The sequence below is a fragment of the Gekko japonicus genome, unplaced genomic scaffold (assembly GCF_001447785.1).
Source record: "Gekko japonicus isolate JY-2015 unplaced genomic scaffold, Gekko_japonicus_V1.1 scaffold3329, whole genome shotgun sequence".
NCBI classification, from domain to species: Eukaryota; Metazoa; Chordata; class Lepidosauria; order Squamata; family Gekkonidae; genus Gekko; species Gekko japonicus.
Genome location: NW_015160327.1, coordinates 93,797 through 108,533, shown reverse-complemented (window position 1 = coordinate 108,533; position 14,737 = coordinate 93,797). Strand labels below are relative to the sequence as shown.

The 14,737-nt window shown below is 51.7% G+C and overlaps 1 protein-coding gene across 1 annotated transcript in view; it reads left to right on the top strand.

Moving 5' to 3' along the window:
• The window catches only part of TGM2 (transglutaminase 2), a 96,684-nt gene that overhangs the window by 5,050 nt on the left and 76,897 nt on the right, over positions 1-14,737 (top strand). The window contains exon 2 of the mRNA XM_015417017.1: positions 13,956-14,135. Coding sequence (XP_015272503.1) covers positions 13,956-14,135 — 180 coding nt within the window. The remainder of the gene's footprint in view (positions 1-13,955; positions 14,136-14,737) is intronic.

The following is a 14,737-nucleotide window of genomic DNA, read 5'->3' as shown; positions in this document are numbered from 1 at the left end:
GCCGGCTCCGAGGAGGAGGCGGCGCCAGTGGCGCGGCGGCGGCAAGGTCAGCTACAGAGCGTTCCGTGCGCATGCGCACGGAACGCTCTTGCACTTTCGGGGGGATTTAAACATCCCCCGAATTTTTTTCTACTTTTAGCATTTTTGTGCACACGTGGGGACTGGCCCATGTGTGCACAAACCTCCCCCTCCCCCCCAAGTGCCCCCGGAGTGCTGATTTAGCGATCTGCACTACGGGGGCAACTTGGCTATTAGATATATAGATATGGAGCAGAGGTCCATCAGTGGCTATTAGCCACAAGGTACAGATAGGGCTCTTGGTCTGGGGCAAGGGATGCTCTGTCTTCTTGGTGCTTGGGGGGGGGCAACAGTGGGAGGGCTTCTAATGTCCTGGCCCCACTGCTGGACCTCCTGATGGCACCTGGTGTTTTTGGCCACTGTGTGACAGAGAGTGTTGGACTAGATGGGCCTTTGGCCTGATCCAACATTGGCATCTCTTATGTTCTTATGTAATATTGCATCTTAAAATGACTTGCCGGGCAAAACAGTGCAGGGGATAACAGTGACCCCCCCCCTTCTCCAGTGCCAGGTCACCAATTCATACCAGCCCCCTCCCTCAGCTGCTGCTTTTTAGAGGCAAATGACATGTTTTGAGTTCCAGTTCCAAACTCCAGCATAGCACACATTCTGACCCCCAAGGATTTCAGGTCAGCTCTTTTGCATGCAAACAGCAATAAGGTTGGAAATGATTGAGTGTCTTTTTGAAGGAATGTTGTCGTTAGCCATTCCGTCGTGTCCGACTCTTGGCGATTCTATGGGCTGGCTCTCTCCACATTTTCTGATCTTGTACTGTTTCTTTGAGTCGTTTCATGCTCAGGCTGGTGTTGACTGTTATGGCGTCTAGCCACCGTGGTCTTTGGTGGCCTGGTTTCCTTTTGCCACTAACCAATCCAAGCATAATTGCTTTTTCTAGCGAGTTCTTCTGCATTTTTTTTGAGAGGATAACCCCCTGCAAGATCGCAGCTCCTGTGAATTAGGATAGACATTCTTATGAAAGCCAGTTTGGTGTTGTGGTTAAGGGCGCGGACTCTAATCTGGGAGAACCGGGTTTGATTCCCCACTCCTCCACTTGCACCTGCTGGATGACCTTCGGCAAGCCATAGTTCTGGTCAGAGCTGTTCTTGAAAAAGAACCGTTTCTGTCAGAGCTCTCTCAGCCCCACCTGCCTCACAGGGTGCCTGTTGTGGGGAGGGGAAGGGAAAGGAGTTTGTAAGCCGCTCTGAAACTCCCTTGGTTAATGAAGGGTGGGGTATAAATCCAATCTCCTCCTCCCCCCTCCTCTTCCTCCTCTTCTTCTTCTTCATCCAGATGTTTTTGCATGTGTGGCCCAACACCTTTTACCCACTCTACCTCTAGTGGTCATGGTGGATATTAAAAAGCTGTATATTCCTAAAACAGGGGTCCTCAGACTTTTTGGGCCTGTAGGCACCTGTGGAATTCTGCACCTGTGGTAGGCGCAACCACAAAAGGGGTTCCACAAAATGGTTGCTGTTGCGGGCCAGATCCGTCACACACGGAAGATCGTTGTGCTTTGGTTTTAGAAATCTTCATGGCCAATCAAATCTCCAACGGCCAATCAGAAACCTCTCTGGGCAAATGCCCCACTTGGCCTCACCCACTTTCTTAAAACACTTGGTGGGTGCTAGGAAATGGGCTGACAGGTGCCCAGGCACCCAAGGGCATCACGTTGGAAACCCCTGTCTTAAGACTTCGAGGCATCCTGCCAATCCAGTCTCTCTTTCCATCTGTCTATCACATGATGACTTACATATGGTAACAGCTGTCATGGTGACAACAGAAGTATCGTGTCCAGATCATGCGATGTGACGCTACTGCTTTACTCTGCTCTGGTTAGACCTCACCTAGAGTCTTGTGTTCAGGTTGGGGCACCACCATTCAAGAAGGACAGAGACAAGCTGGAACATGTGTCCAGAGGAGGGGAACGAAGATGGTGAGGGGTCTGGAGACCTAGGAGGAAAGGTTGAAGGAGCTGGGTGTGTTTAGCCTGGAGAGGAGATGACGGAGAGGTGATAGGATCACCATCTTCAAGTACCGGAAGGGCTGTCATGTGGAGGATGCTGCGGAGTTGTTTTCTGCTGCCCCAGAAGGTCGGACCAGAACTGACGGGTTGAAATGAAACCAGAAAAGTTTCCGGCTAAACATGAGGAAGAACTTCCTCAAAGTCAGAGCGGTTCCTCAGTGGGACAGGCTTCCTCGGGAGGTGGCGGGCTCTCCTTCTTGGGAGGTTTTCAAGCAGAGGCTGGATGGCCATCTGACAGCCATGCTAATTCTGCTAATTTAGGCAGCTCATGAGTGGGAGGGCAGGAAGGGTTGCCACAGTGCTATCAGGGCTCTTTTTGTATCAGGAACTCCTTTGCCTATTAGGAGACACATCCCTAATGTAGCCAATCCTCCAAGAGCTTGCAGAGCTCTTCGTACAGGGCCTACTGTAAGCTCTTGGAGGATTGGCTACGTTAGGGGTGTGTCGCCTAATATGCAAAGGAGTTCCTTCTTGGGACCCTTTCTGACACGCCCAGGGAAATGCTGATCGCCACTTTGGGGTCAGGAAGCCATTTTTCTCCAGGCCGGTTCGGCTGGAGATCCTGGAGGTTTTTTGTCAACTTCTGGGTGTGGAACAGGGGTCACTGCGGGTGTGGAGGGGGAGGTATTTGTGAATTCCCTGCATTGTGCAGGGGGTTGGACTAGATGACCCTGGGGGAATCCCTTCTAAGTCTATGATTCTATGTGGCGCCAGGGCTTTTTTTGTAGAAAAAGCCCAGCAGGAACTCATTAGCATAATAGGCCATACCCAACAACAGGGACTCATTAGCATATTAGGCCACACCCCTGACAGCACAGCTCATTCGCATATTAGGCCACACCCCCATGTTGCCAGAAGTGTGGTCATACAGCCACACCCACCTTTTGCTTCTTATTCTCTTTACCATGTTTGTTGTCAAAACCCCGGGCTTTTTGTATGTTAGGCCACACACCCCTAACGTAGCCAATCCTAATAAGTTTCTGCTGTTGGGTGTGGCCTATTATGCTAATGAGTTCCTGCTGGGCGTGGCCAACTTGGGAGCCAGCCGGAACTCCGTTCCTGTGCGTTCCTGCCCAAAAATAGCCCTGTGTGGCTCCATAGGGCAAGAGATGTTCCAAGCTGTTCAATTGCCCTTGCCTGAATACTAACCTGACCCCATTTAGCTTCCAGGGCCTGAGGAGATCGGACTCGCCTGGGTTATCCAGGGAAGGGTACTTAGCCATCTCTCCCACTTTCCCCCCTAATCGGGACCCTAAGCAATTTATCACATCATCCTTTTTTTAAACAAAATGCCGAACAGGTCCAGCCGGGGCTTTCTCAGCATCTGCTTAGCTTTTCCATAAGGCTCCCAAGTGTTTAGGCACGCCTTTTTTACTGTTTCAAAGAAGACGCAGAAGTCGTCTGCAGAGCTGGGGACTGAGAGACCTGCCCGGCAGAATGTTCCGTGTAGCCATGTAAACATAGCCGAAAGGCGCTCCAAGCCCTGGGAAACAAGCCAGACCACTCGAGCCATTAAAAGTTCATTTTGTTCATTTCCCCAAAGGAAGGTTAAGAGGAGATTGGAGCGTGTTTTTTGTAGGGGTGGGGGGGGGGGGGGGACCGCCAGCGGGGGTGATGAATACCTCCTGCGAGCTGCCAACACGGGGCGGGGTGGCGAAAGACCAGTCTTTATCCTAAGCAGGGGGTGAGGCCCAGCGGATTCTTTAGGCCTGAACATATCTGACACTGCAGGGTTGCCAACCTCCAGGTATCACCTGGAGATCTCCTGCTATTACAATTTATCCCCTCACTACAGAGATCATAGAATCATAGAGTTGGAAGGGGCCATACAGACCATCTAGTCCAGGGGAGGGGGGGTCGAACTCATTTGTTATGAAGAGAAGAAGAGAAGACATTGGATTTATACCCCACCCTTCACTACCCAAAGGTGTCTCAGAGCGGCTCACAATCTCCTTAACCTTCCCCTACCCACAACAGACACCCTGTGAGGCAGGTGGGGCTGAGAGAGCTCTCTCGAGAACTGCCCTTGAGAGAACAGCTCTGACAGAACTATGGCTTGCCCCAGGTCATCCAGGAGGTGCAAGTGGAGGCGTGGGGAATTAAACCTGGTTCTCCCAGATTAGAGTCCGCGCACTTAGCCACTACACCAAACTGGAAAGAAGGGGGGAGGGGGGAGGAGGAGGAGGAGATTGGATTTATACCCCACCCTTCACTACCCAAAGGTGTCTCAGAGCAGCTGACAAACCCCTTTCCCTTTCCCTCCCCACAACAGGCACCCTGTGAGGGAGGTGGGGCTGAGAGAGCTCTGACAGAAACTGCTCTTTCTCAAGAACAGCTCTTAACAGAACTACGGCTTGCCCAAGGTTATCCAGCCAGGTGCAAGTGGAGGAGGAGTGGGGGATCAAACCCGGTTCTCCTAGATTAGTGTCCGCGCACTTAACCACGACACCAAACTGGCTAAGAGGAGGAGATTGGATCTATACCCCGCCCTTCACTACCCGAAGGAGTCTCAGAGCGGCTTACAAACTCCTTTCCCTTCCCCTCCCCCCACAACAGACACCCTGTGAGGCAGGCGGGGCTGAGAGAGCTCTGACAGAAACTGCTCTTTTTTTCAAGGACAGCTCTTGTTAGAACTGCGGCTTGTCCAAGGTCGTCCAGCCAGGTGCAAGTGGAGGAGTGAGGAATCAAACCCGGTTCTCCCAGATTAGAGTCCACACACTTCACCACTACACCAAACTGCGGGCCAGATCTGACATAAATGAGACCTTGTTGGGCCGGGTCAAGTGTGTCATAAAATGTAATGCCAGGTAGCGAAGATAGAAACTTTATAAAGGACACAGACAAAGACAGTTAAAGATTTTTTAAACTTTAAATGAAACATTAAAAATGTAATGCCAGTGCTTTACCAGACTCTCTTAATCGCACAGGAGAGTCTGCTAAAGTAAGCAGTGATGTAGCAGCAGCACAACTGGAAAAGGAAGCAGGAAATAGCCAGGGCCTTGCGGGCCGGATTGTAGCCCTTCAAGGGCCTGATCTGGCCCCTGGGCTGCATGTTTGACACCCCTGATCTAGTCCAACCCCATGCTGAAAGCAGGACCGGCCTAAAGCATCTCTGACAAATGTCCAGCCTCTTCCGGAAAGCTCCAAGTGAAGGGGAGCTCACCACCTCCCGAGGCAGCTGATTCCACCTCTGAACCACTCTGACCGTGAAACAGTGTTTCCTAATATCCAGCCGATACCCTTTCTGCCTGTAATTCAAACCAGTTGCTTCTGGTCCTCTCCTCTGCCGCCAACTGGAACAGCTCCTTGCCCTCATAGAATCACATAGAACAGTTCCCATGGAGAAAATGGCTGTTTTGGAGGGTGAAGTCTATGGCCCCGAACCCTGCTGTGGAGTCGCCCTCCTCCAAACTCCACCCTCCTCAGGCTCCGACCCCCTCCCCCCAAAAAGATCTCCAGGTGTTTCCCAACTAGAGTGTTGGCTGGAGACCTGCTACTATTATTTATGTATTTATAGTCAAATGTATACCCCGCCCTCCCCGCAAAGCAGGCTCAGGGCGGCTTCCAACGACAAACACATCAATACAGAATAAAGACATAAATAATACAGAATTAAAACGCATCATTTAAATTAGAACATTACAAAATATCAGAGTACTGGCGGCAGTTAAAAATCAAACGAATAAAGGGCTTTCAAACAAAGTGTTTTGATGTTATTCCATGTAAAGTGTTTAGGTGTTATCAGGGGTCGTTTCATAGAAAAAGAGCTAGGGGAACTCATTAGCATAGCTCATTAGCATATGCCACACCCCCTGACATCACCGGAAGTGTGTCATAAGGCCACACACCCCGCCCCCAACGGTCCCGGCCGCCGCTGCCGGCCTTGCAGCTCCACTGCTGAGCCCCATGAGGGGCCCGGCGGTGGACCTGCAAGGCCGGCGGGAGTGCAAGGAAGCCCCGCGAAGGCCCTCCCTGGCCCCAGGCAGGCAGAGGTGGGGAGAGGCGGGGAGGAAGCAACTTACCCTCCCTCTTCTCCTGCCTCCTCCTGGCTGAATGAAGGCCGGAAGCAGGGGGCGGGGCTTCGTCATGTGCTCCGCCCCCATACCTCACCCGGGGGAACTGCGATCCCCCGCGATCCCCCCCGAAATGACCTCTGTGTGTTATTCTGCCTGTTCTTGAGGCAGCTGCTTGATGTCAACATTACGGGCCGTGCACTAGGGCGGCGGCCGTGGCCCCTAATTGTATGCCTGGTGGAAGAGCTCCGTCTTGCAGGCCCAGTGGAACTGTGAGAGGTCCCGCAGGGCCATGATCTCCTCCGGGAGCTCGTTCCACCAGGTAGGGGCCACCACCGAAAAGGTAGCAGCTAGCCTGGCCTCCCTCAGGGCAGGGAGGGTCAGCCGATTTTGAGGCCCAGACCGTAGGGCTCTCTGGGGTATATACGGGGAAAGACAGTCCTGTAGGTATGTCAGACCCCAGCCATATAGAGCTATAAAGGTAAGAACCAGCACTTTGAAGCGGATTCGGTATGCTATTGGCAGCCAGTGCAGTGTCCTCAGCACAGGCTGGATGTGCTCCCATCTAGGGAGACCCATCAACAGCCTGGCCGCGGCATTCTGCACCAGCTGCAGCTTCCGGATCCGCGACTAGGGCAGCCCCATGTAGAGAGTGTTACAGTAACGTTACAGCCCTGTGTAGAGAGTGTGTTACAGTAACCCTATTACAACTGATCTCCAGGCAACAGGGATCAGCTCACCTGAAGAAAAGGGCTGCTTTGGAGGGTGAGCTCTATATTGCATGATAACCTATTGAGATCCCTCCCCTTCCCAAACTCTGCTTTCCTCTAGCTCCACCCCCCAATCTCTCCTTATATATAATTGAGTAGTGAACATTCTAAATTTGGCCCCTTTAGTGTTTGGCCGGAAGAACTGCCACTCAGAAGACGCTGGCTGGGTTGACTGGCTGCTTTGTGCAGTCCCGCCCAGCGTTTCAAGGTCTTTTTTTGCATATGGAAGCTGATTGGACCTCACTCCATTCCACACCTCATCAACCTCCCCCCCCCCGCAAGGCAGTTGGAATTTTCAGTTGCATATGGGAACTGCTGTATTCTGAGGTAACATATGTCCTCACTTAAAAACTGCCTGGGGGATTATGGACCATTCACACACTTTCAACCTTAACATACCTCATAGGGTAGTTGTGCGGATCATATGGGGGAGAGGAGAATGATGTCAGCTGCTTTGGTTCCCACTGCAGGGAAAGACTGCCCTTTCCCTAGCCAGAGGCTGTGGGGGGGGGGTTGTAAAACTTAATTTTTTTGCCAACTCCAGGTTGGAACTCCAGGACATAGGGTTGCCAACTCCAGGTTGGAAACTTCCTGGATATTTTATGGATGAAGCCTGCTGAGGGTGGGGTCTGAGGAGGAGGAGGAAGAGGGGGACCTCAGACAGATACAATGCCATACTGCCCACACTCCAGACAAGCTGTTGCCAGTCTCCAGGTGACAGCTGGAGAGCTCTTAAAGCTTTGGTGCTAATCACTCCATTCCACACCTCATACTCCCCCCCGCAAGGCAGTTGGAATGTCTGGTGGTGTGTAGGTCCCAGGATCATGTTTTAAAAGCTGCCTGGGGAGATGGGGACCTCAGACAGGTTACAGTGCCATAGACTCCACCCTCCAACCCAGCTATTTGCTCCTGGGGAACTATTGTTGCCAATCTTGGCCCAGCAGCCATCAAACCATTCTCTTCAACCCCCTGCTGTGCAGCACACTTTCCCCTAGGGTTGCCAAACTCCAGGTGGGACCTGGAGATCTCCCACTGCTACAATTGATTTCCAGATGACAGAGATCAGTTTCCCCTGGAGAAAATGGCTGCTTTGGTGGGTAGACCCTATGACATTATACCTGCTGAGTCCTCCCCCCCCGCCCAATGCTGCCTTCTACAGAATCCACCCCCAAAACCTCCAGGTATTTCCCTCCTTAGAGCTGGCAACCCTACATTCCCCTCAGTGCCTCTTGGTAGGCAACTCAGCTTGGTCCTGTCACCTACTTTGGCCTTTGGGAGAAAACACATTGGGGCCAGTCCTCATAGGGTTGCCAACTCCAGATGGGAAATTCCTGGAGATTTGAGGGATGGAGCCTGAAGAGGGTGAGGTTTGAGGAGGGGTGGGACATCAGACAGGTACAATCCCATATACCACCCACCAAACCAATCAGTCCCACATAGGGAACCATTGTTGCCAATCTCCAGGTGAGGGCTGGAGAGCACTCAGAATTACAACTGCTCTGCAGAAGGGAGGGCAGAAGTCAGCTGAAGTCAAAGGGGCAGATAATGGTAGGTTGATGGTTAGCTGGGAAGGAGATGGGGTTGCCAACTACATGCTGACAAATTCCTGGGGATTTGAGGGGTGGAGCCTGGAGAGGGTGGGGTTTGAGGAGGGGTGGGACCTCAGACAGGTACACTGCCATAGACTCCACCCTCCAAACCAGTCAGTCCCACATAGGGAACCATTGTTGCCAATCTCCAGGTGAGGGCTGGAGAGCACTCAGAATTACAACTGCTCTGCAGAAGGGAGGGCAGAAGTCAGCTGAAGTCAAAGGGGCAGATAATGGTAGGTTGATGGTTAGTTGGGAAGGAGATGGGGTTGCCAACTCTACCCTCCAAACCAGCCATTTTGTCCTGGGTAACAATTGCTGCCAATCTCCAGGTGAGGGCAACAGATCACTCACAATTACAACTGCTCTTCAGGTAGCAGAGATCAGTTCCTCTGGAGATAACAGTGGACTCTGTCATTATACCCTGCTGAGGTCACCACAGCAAATTGACACTGTTTGCCCAAAGCCAGAGCACTCCCCCAGAGCCTCTTTCTAGATCCCGTTATATTGCTTTCACAACGGGCTTTACTGCTAGTCTCCAATAATTTCTCAAGCCCTCTGGCCACCAGCGAGGGAAAGGGAGGGTTGCCACATCCAGGATCGAGAAGACGCGTGGGAAATCGGGTGAAGCTGCGGGGCAAAATGTGGATGTGCAGCAAGTGGTGGGAAATTGACACGTGGAATTGGGGTGAGGGAGGAAGAGTGAGGACAGAGCAGCGGCTAGTGGGAAATTGGTCCTTGTGGCTCATAGCCACTGAGGGACCTCTGCTCCACATGCTTATCCAATTCCCTCTTGAAGCCGTCCGTGCTTGAAGCTGCCACCACCTCCTCCTGTGGCAGTGAGTTCCACGTGTTAATCACTCCTTGGGTGAAGGAGGACTTCCTTTTATCCGTTCTAACCCGACTGCTCAGCAATTTCATGGAGTGCCCACGAGTTCTTTTCTGAAAAGCAGGTTGGGGAGAGAGGGAGAAAGAAGGGAAGGGGTTAAGCACGCATCCGGTTCCTCCGTAGAAAAACTCCCGGCCTCTGGAGGCTGCTATTTGTGTGTGTGTGGGGGGAGTCATAAAAATATAACAGACTCAGCTGGAGTCAGCGGCTGGTTTGGCCTCACAAGGTCTGAGGATGTGGGGGGGGGGGAGGCTGGAAAGCATATCCTTTTTGAAGCCGTTTTCTTCGAAGTGCTCCACTTGACATTTTAATCGCTCCACGATATCTTTTGGATTGCATTCCCATGGTTTGAAGCCATTGTTTGAGCTGCCTGGGATATTTTTATCTGTACAGTATAAATATTTCACTGCTTCCTTGTGCCAGGGAAGATCCGCATGGCTGGTTTGCAGTCAGTGTTCCCTCTGAGCTGAGTTAGCGTGAGCTAGTTCACCGTTTTCTAGCCTCTGGCGCACGCATTTTTGTCTTCGCTCAGGAAGGATGGCTCCAGAGCAGAGTAATTGATGCAGTAGCCAAACTAAACCATACAGTAGCCTCTAAGCTGAGTTAGTGTGAGCTAGCTCACCTTTTTTTTAGCCTCCAGCTCATGCATTTTTGTCTTAGCTCAGGAAGGAGGGCTCCAGAGCAAACTAATTTATGCAGTAACCAAATGGCTTGCTCACAACTTTAATGCCAGTAGTAGCTCACAAAGAAGAATTTTTAAAATATATTTTATTATTTTCCATATCGCATGTTCATAACACAGATATCATACAGTTTTGGAATAGTATACAAGCTATTCCTTCCAATTCTACTCTATAGCACTGCCAGTGTCTACTTAATATAAATGAAATTATTGTCTTATTCACTACCAGTGATTGCTTGTTAAACAATTATTATCCTCTCCTCGAACTCCTAGACAAATAATACCTAATTTAATAAACAGATAATGAATGATTATTATTTTATATCAATTAGGCTTCTACAATGATTCCTTCATAAATCTCAGGCTGTTTCTCATAATATTCTAAGTTTAATAGTCTTTAATTGCTATCATTTAAAACAACATAATTTATCATTTAAAACAATATAATAACATAAGAGAAGCCAATGTTGGATCAGGCCAATGGCCCCTCCAGTCCAACACTCTGTGTCACACAGTGGCCAGAAATACCAGGTGCCATCAGGAGGTCCAGCAGTGGGGCCAGGACACTAGAAGCCCTCCCACTGTTGCCTCCCCCCAAGCACCAAGAAGACAGAGCATCCCTTGCCCCAGACCGAAAGTTCTTATCTATACCTTGTGGCTAATAGCCACAGATGGACCTCTGCTACATATGTTTATCCAATTCCCTCTTATAAGAACATAAGAGAAGCCAGTGTTGGATCAGGCCAATGGCCCATCCAGTCCAACACTCTGTCACACAGTGGCCAAAAAGACCAGGTGCCCTCAGGAGGTCCATCTATTTCTTCATAATGGAGTTCTTGGAGGTTATCACCTCAGTTTGGGACTTCGGAAGAATCCGAAGGGGGTCCACAAAGTAGAATTTTTGCTCACAGGACTCCACAGCTTAGAGGGAGTGTTGGTGCAGATCTGGGACACACAACGATAGAAGGAACATTGTGTGGTGGGGGGACCATTCCAGACTGCAATGGCTCTGTTTTCCTGGCAGCCCGGCCCTAGAGTTGCCACTCTCCAGGACTGGCCTGCAGATCTACCACTGATTTCCACATTACAGAGATCACTTCCCTTGGAGGAAATGGCAACTTTGGAGGCGGGCCTTATACCCTACGGAGGCCCCACCCCCTCCCCAAACTTTGCCCTCCACCACAGGCTTCCCCCGCAGTCTCCAGGGATTTCCCAATCCAGGGCTGGCAACCCGATTCACTGCTCTCAGCTACAATAACAAGAAACGTCTCACAAATATTGGCTGCCGTTATATCCAATGCTCCCTCTAAGCTATGAATTCCTGTGAACTAACATTCTACTTGGTGAGCTCCTGGCATTAAAGTTGCGAGCGAGCGATTTGGCTGCTGCATAAATTAGTTTGCTCTGGAGCCATCCCTTCCTGAGCGAAGACAAAAATGTGCGAGCCGGAGGCTAAAAAGCTCACACTAACTCAGCTTAGAGGGAACACTGGTTATATTCCCTCTAAGCTGTGGAGTCTTGTGAGCAAAAGTTCTACTTTGTGAGCTACTGGCACGAAAGTTGTGAGCGAGCCATTTTGGCTTCTGCATAAATTAATTTTCTCTGGAGCCTTCCTTCCTGAGCTAAGACAAAAAGGTGTGAGCCGGAGGCTAAGAAACTGTGAGCTAGCTCACACCAACTCAGATTAGAGGGAACACTGAAACTCCTTTGCATACCCGCACTTTGTCTTCATGGCTTCCTTCTCCCTACCAGGGATCACCTTGGAACCTGTTTTCGAGATGTCAGTGAGTCTCAAAAGTGTGTGAAATAGTAATAAAGCAATATCTCTGAGGATGCACAGAGTGCTTTCCCCCTGGTTAAGGGGCAGGGCTTCCAGTGCTGATGTGGCTTCCAAGGAGGATGAGCCTCTCTCTTTAGAGAGGGGCCAGTGGCTCAGTGGTAGAGCATTTGCTTGGCACGCAGAAGGTCCCAGGTTCAATCCCCGGCATCTCCAGTTAAAAGCATCAGGTAGTAGGGGATGGGAAAGACCTCCGTCTGAGACCCTGGAGAGCTATGGGAAGGGGCTGTGGCTCAGTGACAGAGCCTCTGCCTGGCACGCAGAAGGTCCCAGGTTCAATCCCCGGCATCTCCAGTTAAAAAGGACCAGGCAGGAGGTGACGGGAAAGATCTCCGCCTGAGACCCTGGAGAGCTATGGGAAGGGGCCGTGGCTCAGTGGGAGAGCCTCTGCCTGGCATGCAGAAGGTCCCAGGTTCAATCCCCGGCATCTCAAGTTAAAAGCATCAGGTAGTCCGGGATGGGAAAGACCTCTGCCTGAGACCCTGGAGAGTAGCTGCGCGTCTGAGTAGGCGATATTGAACTTGATGGACCCAGGGCCCGATTCAGTATAAGGAAGCTTTGTGTATTCCAACAAAGCTCTCCCAAATCCTCAACGGGTCTCTTTAAATCCCCCTCCCCGGTTCATTCAGCCTCCGTACATATGATCTGCCTGCAGTTTATTCAGCCCTTCCATCGAAATGAATGATGCCAGCCCCATCAACTAGCCTTGGGAGAGTGTAGGCTAGCGGTTAGTGCAAAGCGTGGCGCTCAGCTCTGCTCCACGTTCACTCGACAGCCTACGGCAAATGTCTGTCTGTCTCTGAGAGCCAGTTTGGTGTCGTGGTTAGGGGCGTGGACTCTAATCTGGAAGAACCTGGTTTGATTCCCCTCTCCTCCACATGCAGCTGCTGGTGTGACCTTGGGTCAGTCACAAGTTCTCTCAGGAGCAGTTCTCTCAGAGCTCTCTCAGCCCTACCTACCTCACAGGGTGTCTGTTGTGGCGAGAGGAAGGGAAAGGAGACTGTAAGCCGCTCTGAGACTCCTTCAGGTAGTGAAGGGCGGGTATAAATCCAATCTCTTCTTCTTCTTCTTCTTCCTCTTCCTCCCAGTTTGGTGTAGTGGTTAAGAGCACAGACTCTAATCTGGAAGAACCGGGTTTGATTCCCAGCTCTTCCACGTGCAGCTGCTGGTGTGTCCTTGGGTCAGTCACAAGTTCTCTCAGAGCTGTTCTCTCAGGAGCAGTTCTTTCAGAGTTCTCTCAGCCCCGCCTACCTCACAGGGGGTGTCTGTTGTGGGGAGGGGGGGGAAAGGAGTTTGTCAGCCGCTCCTTGACTCCGAGTGAAACAAGGGGTATAAATCCAATTTCTTCTTCTTTCTTCTTCACCTTCTCCTTCTTCCTGTGTGGACAGCTGCAGAGCAGGGGGGGTGGCATGTGTTGTTTGCACATCATAGGTTGCCAACTCCCCAGTGGGGCTTGGAGATCTCTCGGAATCACAACTGCCCTCCAGACGACAGAGATCAGTTCCCCTGGAGACCGTGGCTGTGCATTATACCCTGCTGAGGCCCCTCCCCTCCCTAACCCTGCCCTCCACCCCCAAATCTCCAGGAATTTCCCAGGCCAGAGCTGGCAAGCCTTGTTCTAGCCAGGGGTATGTGCAGGGCCGGCTCACCCACTAGGCGAACTAGGCATTCGCCTAGAGTGCTGGGCCCTGGATGGGGCGCCGAGCTGTGCCTCCCCCCCCCCCGCCGCCAAAAGCCCGCGAGCAGTTCTCCAAGTGTCAGCACTTCGCTAATTGGGGAGAGGCATCCGGTGAGCCTCCCGCGCCTGGAGACAGGATCCCCCCCCACCTCCCTCCCAAATTGTTTTCGGAAGCGGAGCACGAGAGAAATCTCTCTTCCATCTTGGAGGGCGCTGCAGGAACATGTGGGGTGTGCTCGCTGGGTCTGACAGCTGCGGGGGGGGAGGCAGTGGTGGCGGTAGCAAAAGGGTGGCTGGCTCCAGAGGTTTCCAGGCCCCACTGGGAGGTTGGCATCTGTGTGAGAGAGAGACTGAGATGGCGAGCAGGGCTCTCATGGTCTCTTCCTGGCCTTGCAGATCTGGAGCTGCAGTCCTGCGACCTGCGATGCGAGCGCAACCACCGGGACCACCGGACCTCGGAAATGGGCTGCCAGCAGCTGGTGGTGCGGCGGGGGCAGCCCTTCTCCCTCACACTGCACTTCGCGGGGAGGAGCTACGAGGAAGGGCGGGACAAGCTGGCCTTCGACGTCGAGACAGGCAAGTGCCGTTTGCGTCTCCTGATTTGGGTCTTCTCCAGTGAGTGCTCCCTTCTCATTGGGTGGCCAAAGTCTTTGAGCTTCAGCTTCATCGTCTGGCCTTCCAGGGAACAGTCAGGGTTGATGTCTTTTAGGGTATGTGGCCTCCTTGCAGTCCAAGGGACTCTCAAGCGTCTTCTCCAGCACCATCATTCAAAAGCATCGAATTCACGGCCACAGGAAGTGGTGGCGGCTACAAGCATGGACGGCTTCAAAAGGGAGTTGTTCATAGGGACAACTCAGACTCAGTACACAACAACCCTGTGCGGTAGGCCGCTTCTGAGATGGTGACTATTATGTCTTTTTATGGATCAAAAACTGGCTAATTAATAGAAAACAGAGAGTGAGTATAAATGGACAATCTTCTCAGTGGAGGGTGGTAAGCAGTGGGGTACCGCAGGGATCAGTACTTGGTCCACTGCTTTTTAACTGGTTCATTGATGATTTAGAGTTGGGAGTAAGCAGTGAAGTGGCTAAATTTGCGGATGATACGAAGTTGTTCAGGGTGGTGAAAACCAGTGAGGATTGTGAGGCACTCCAAGGGGATCTGCCAAGGATGGGCAA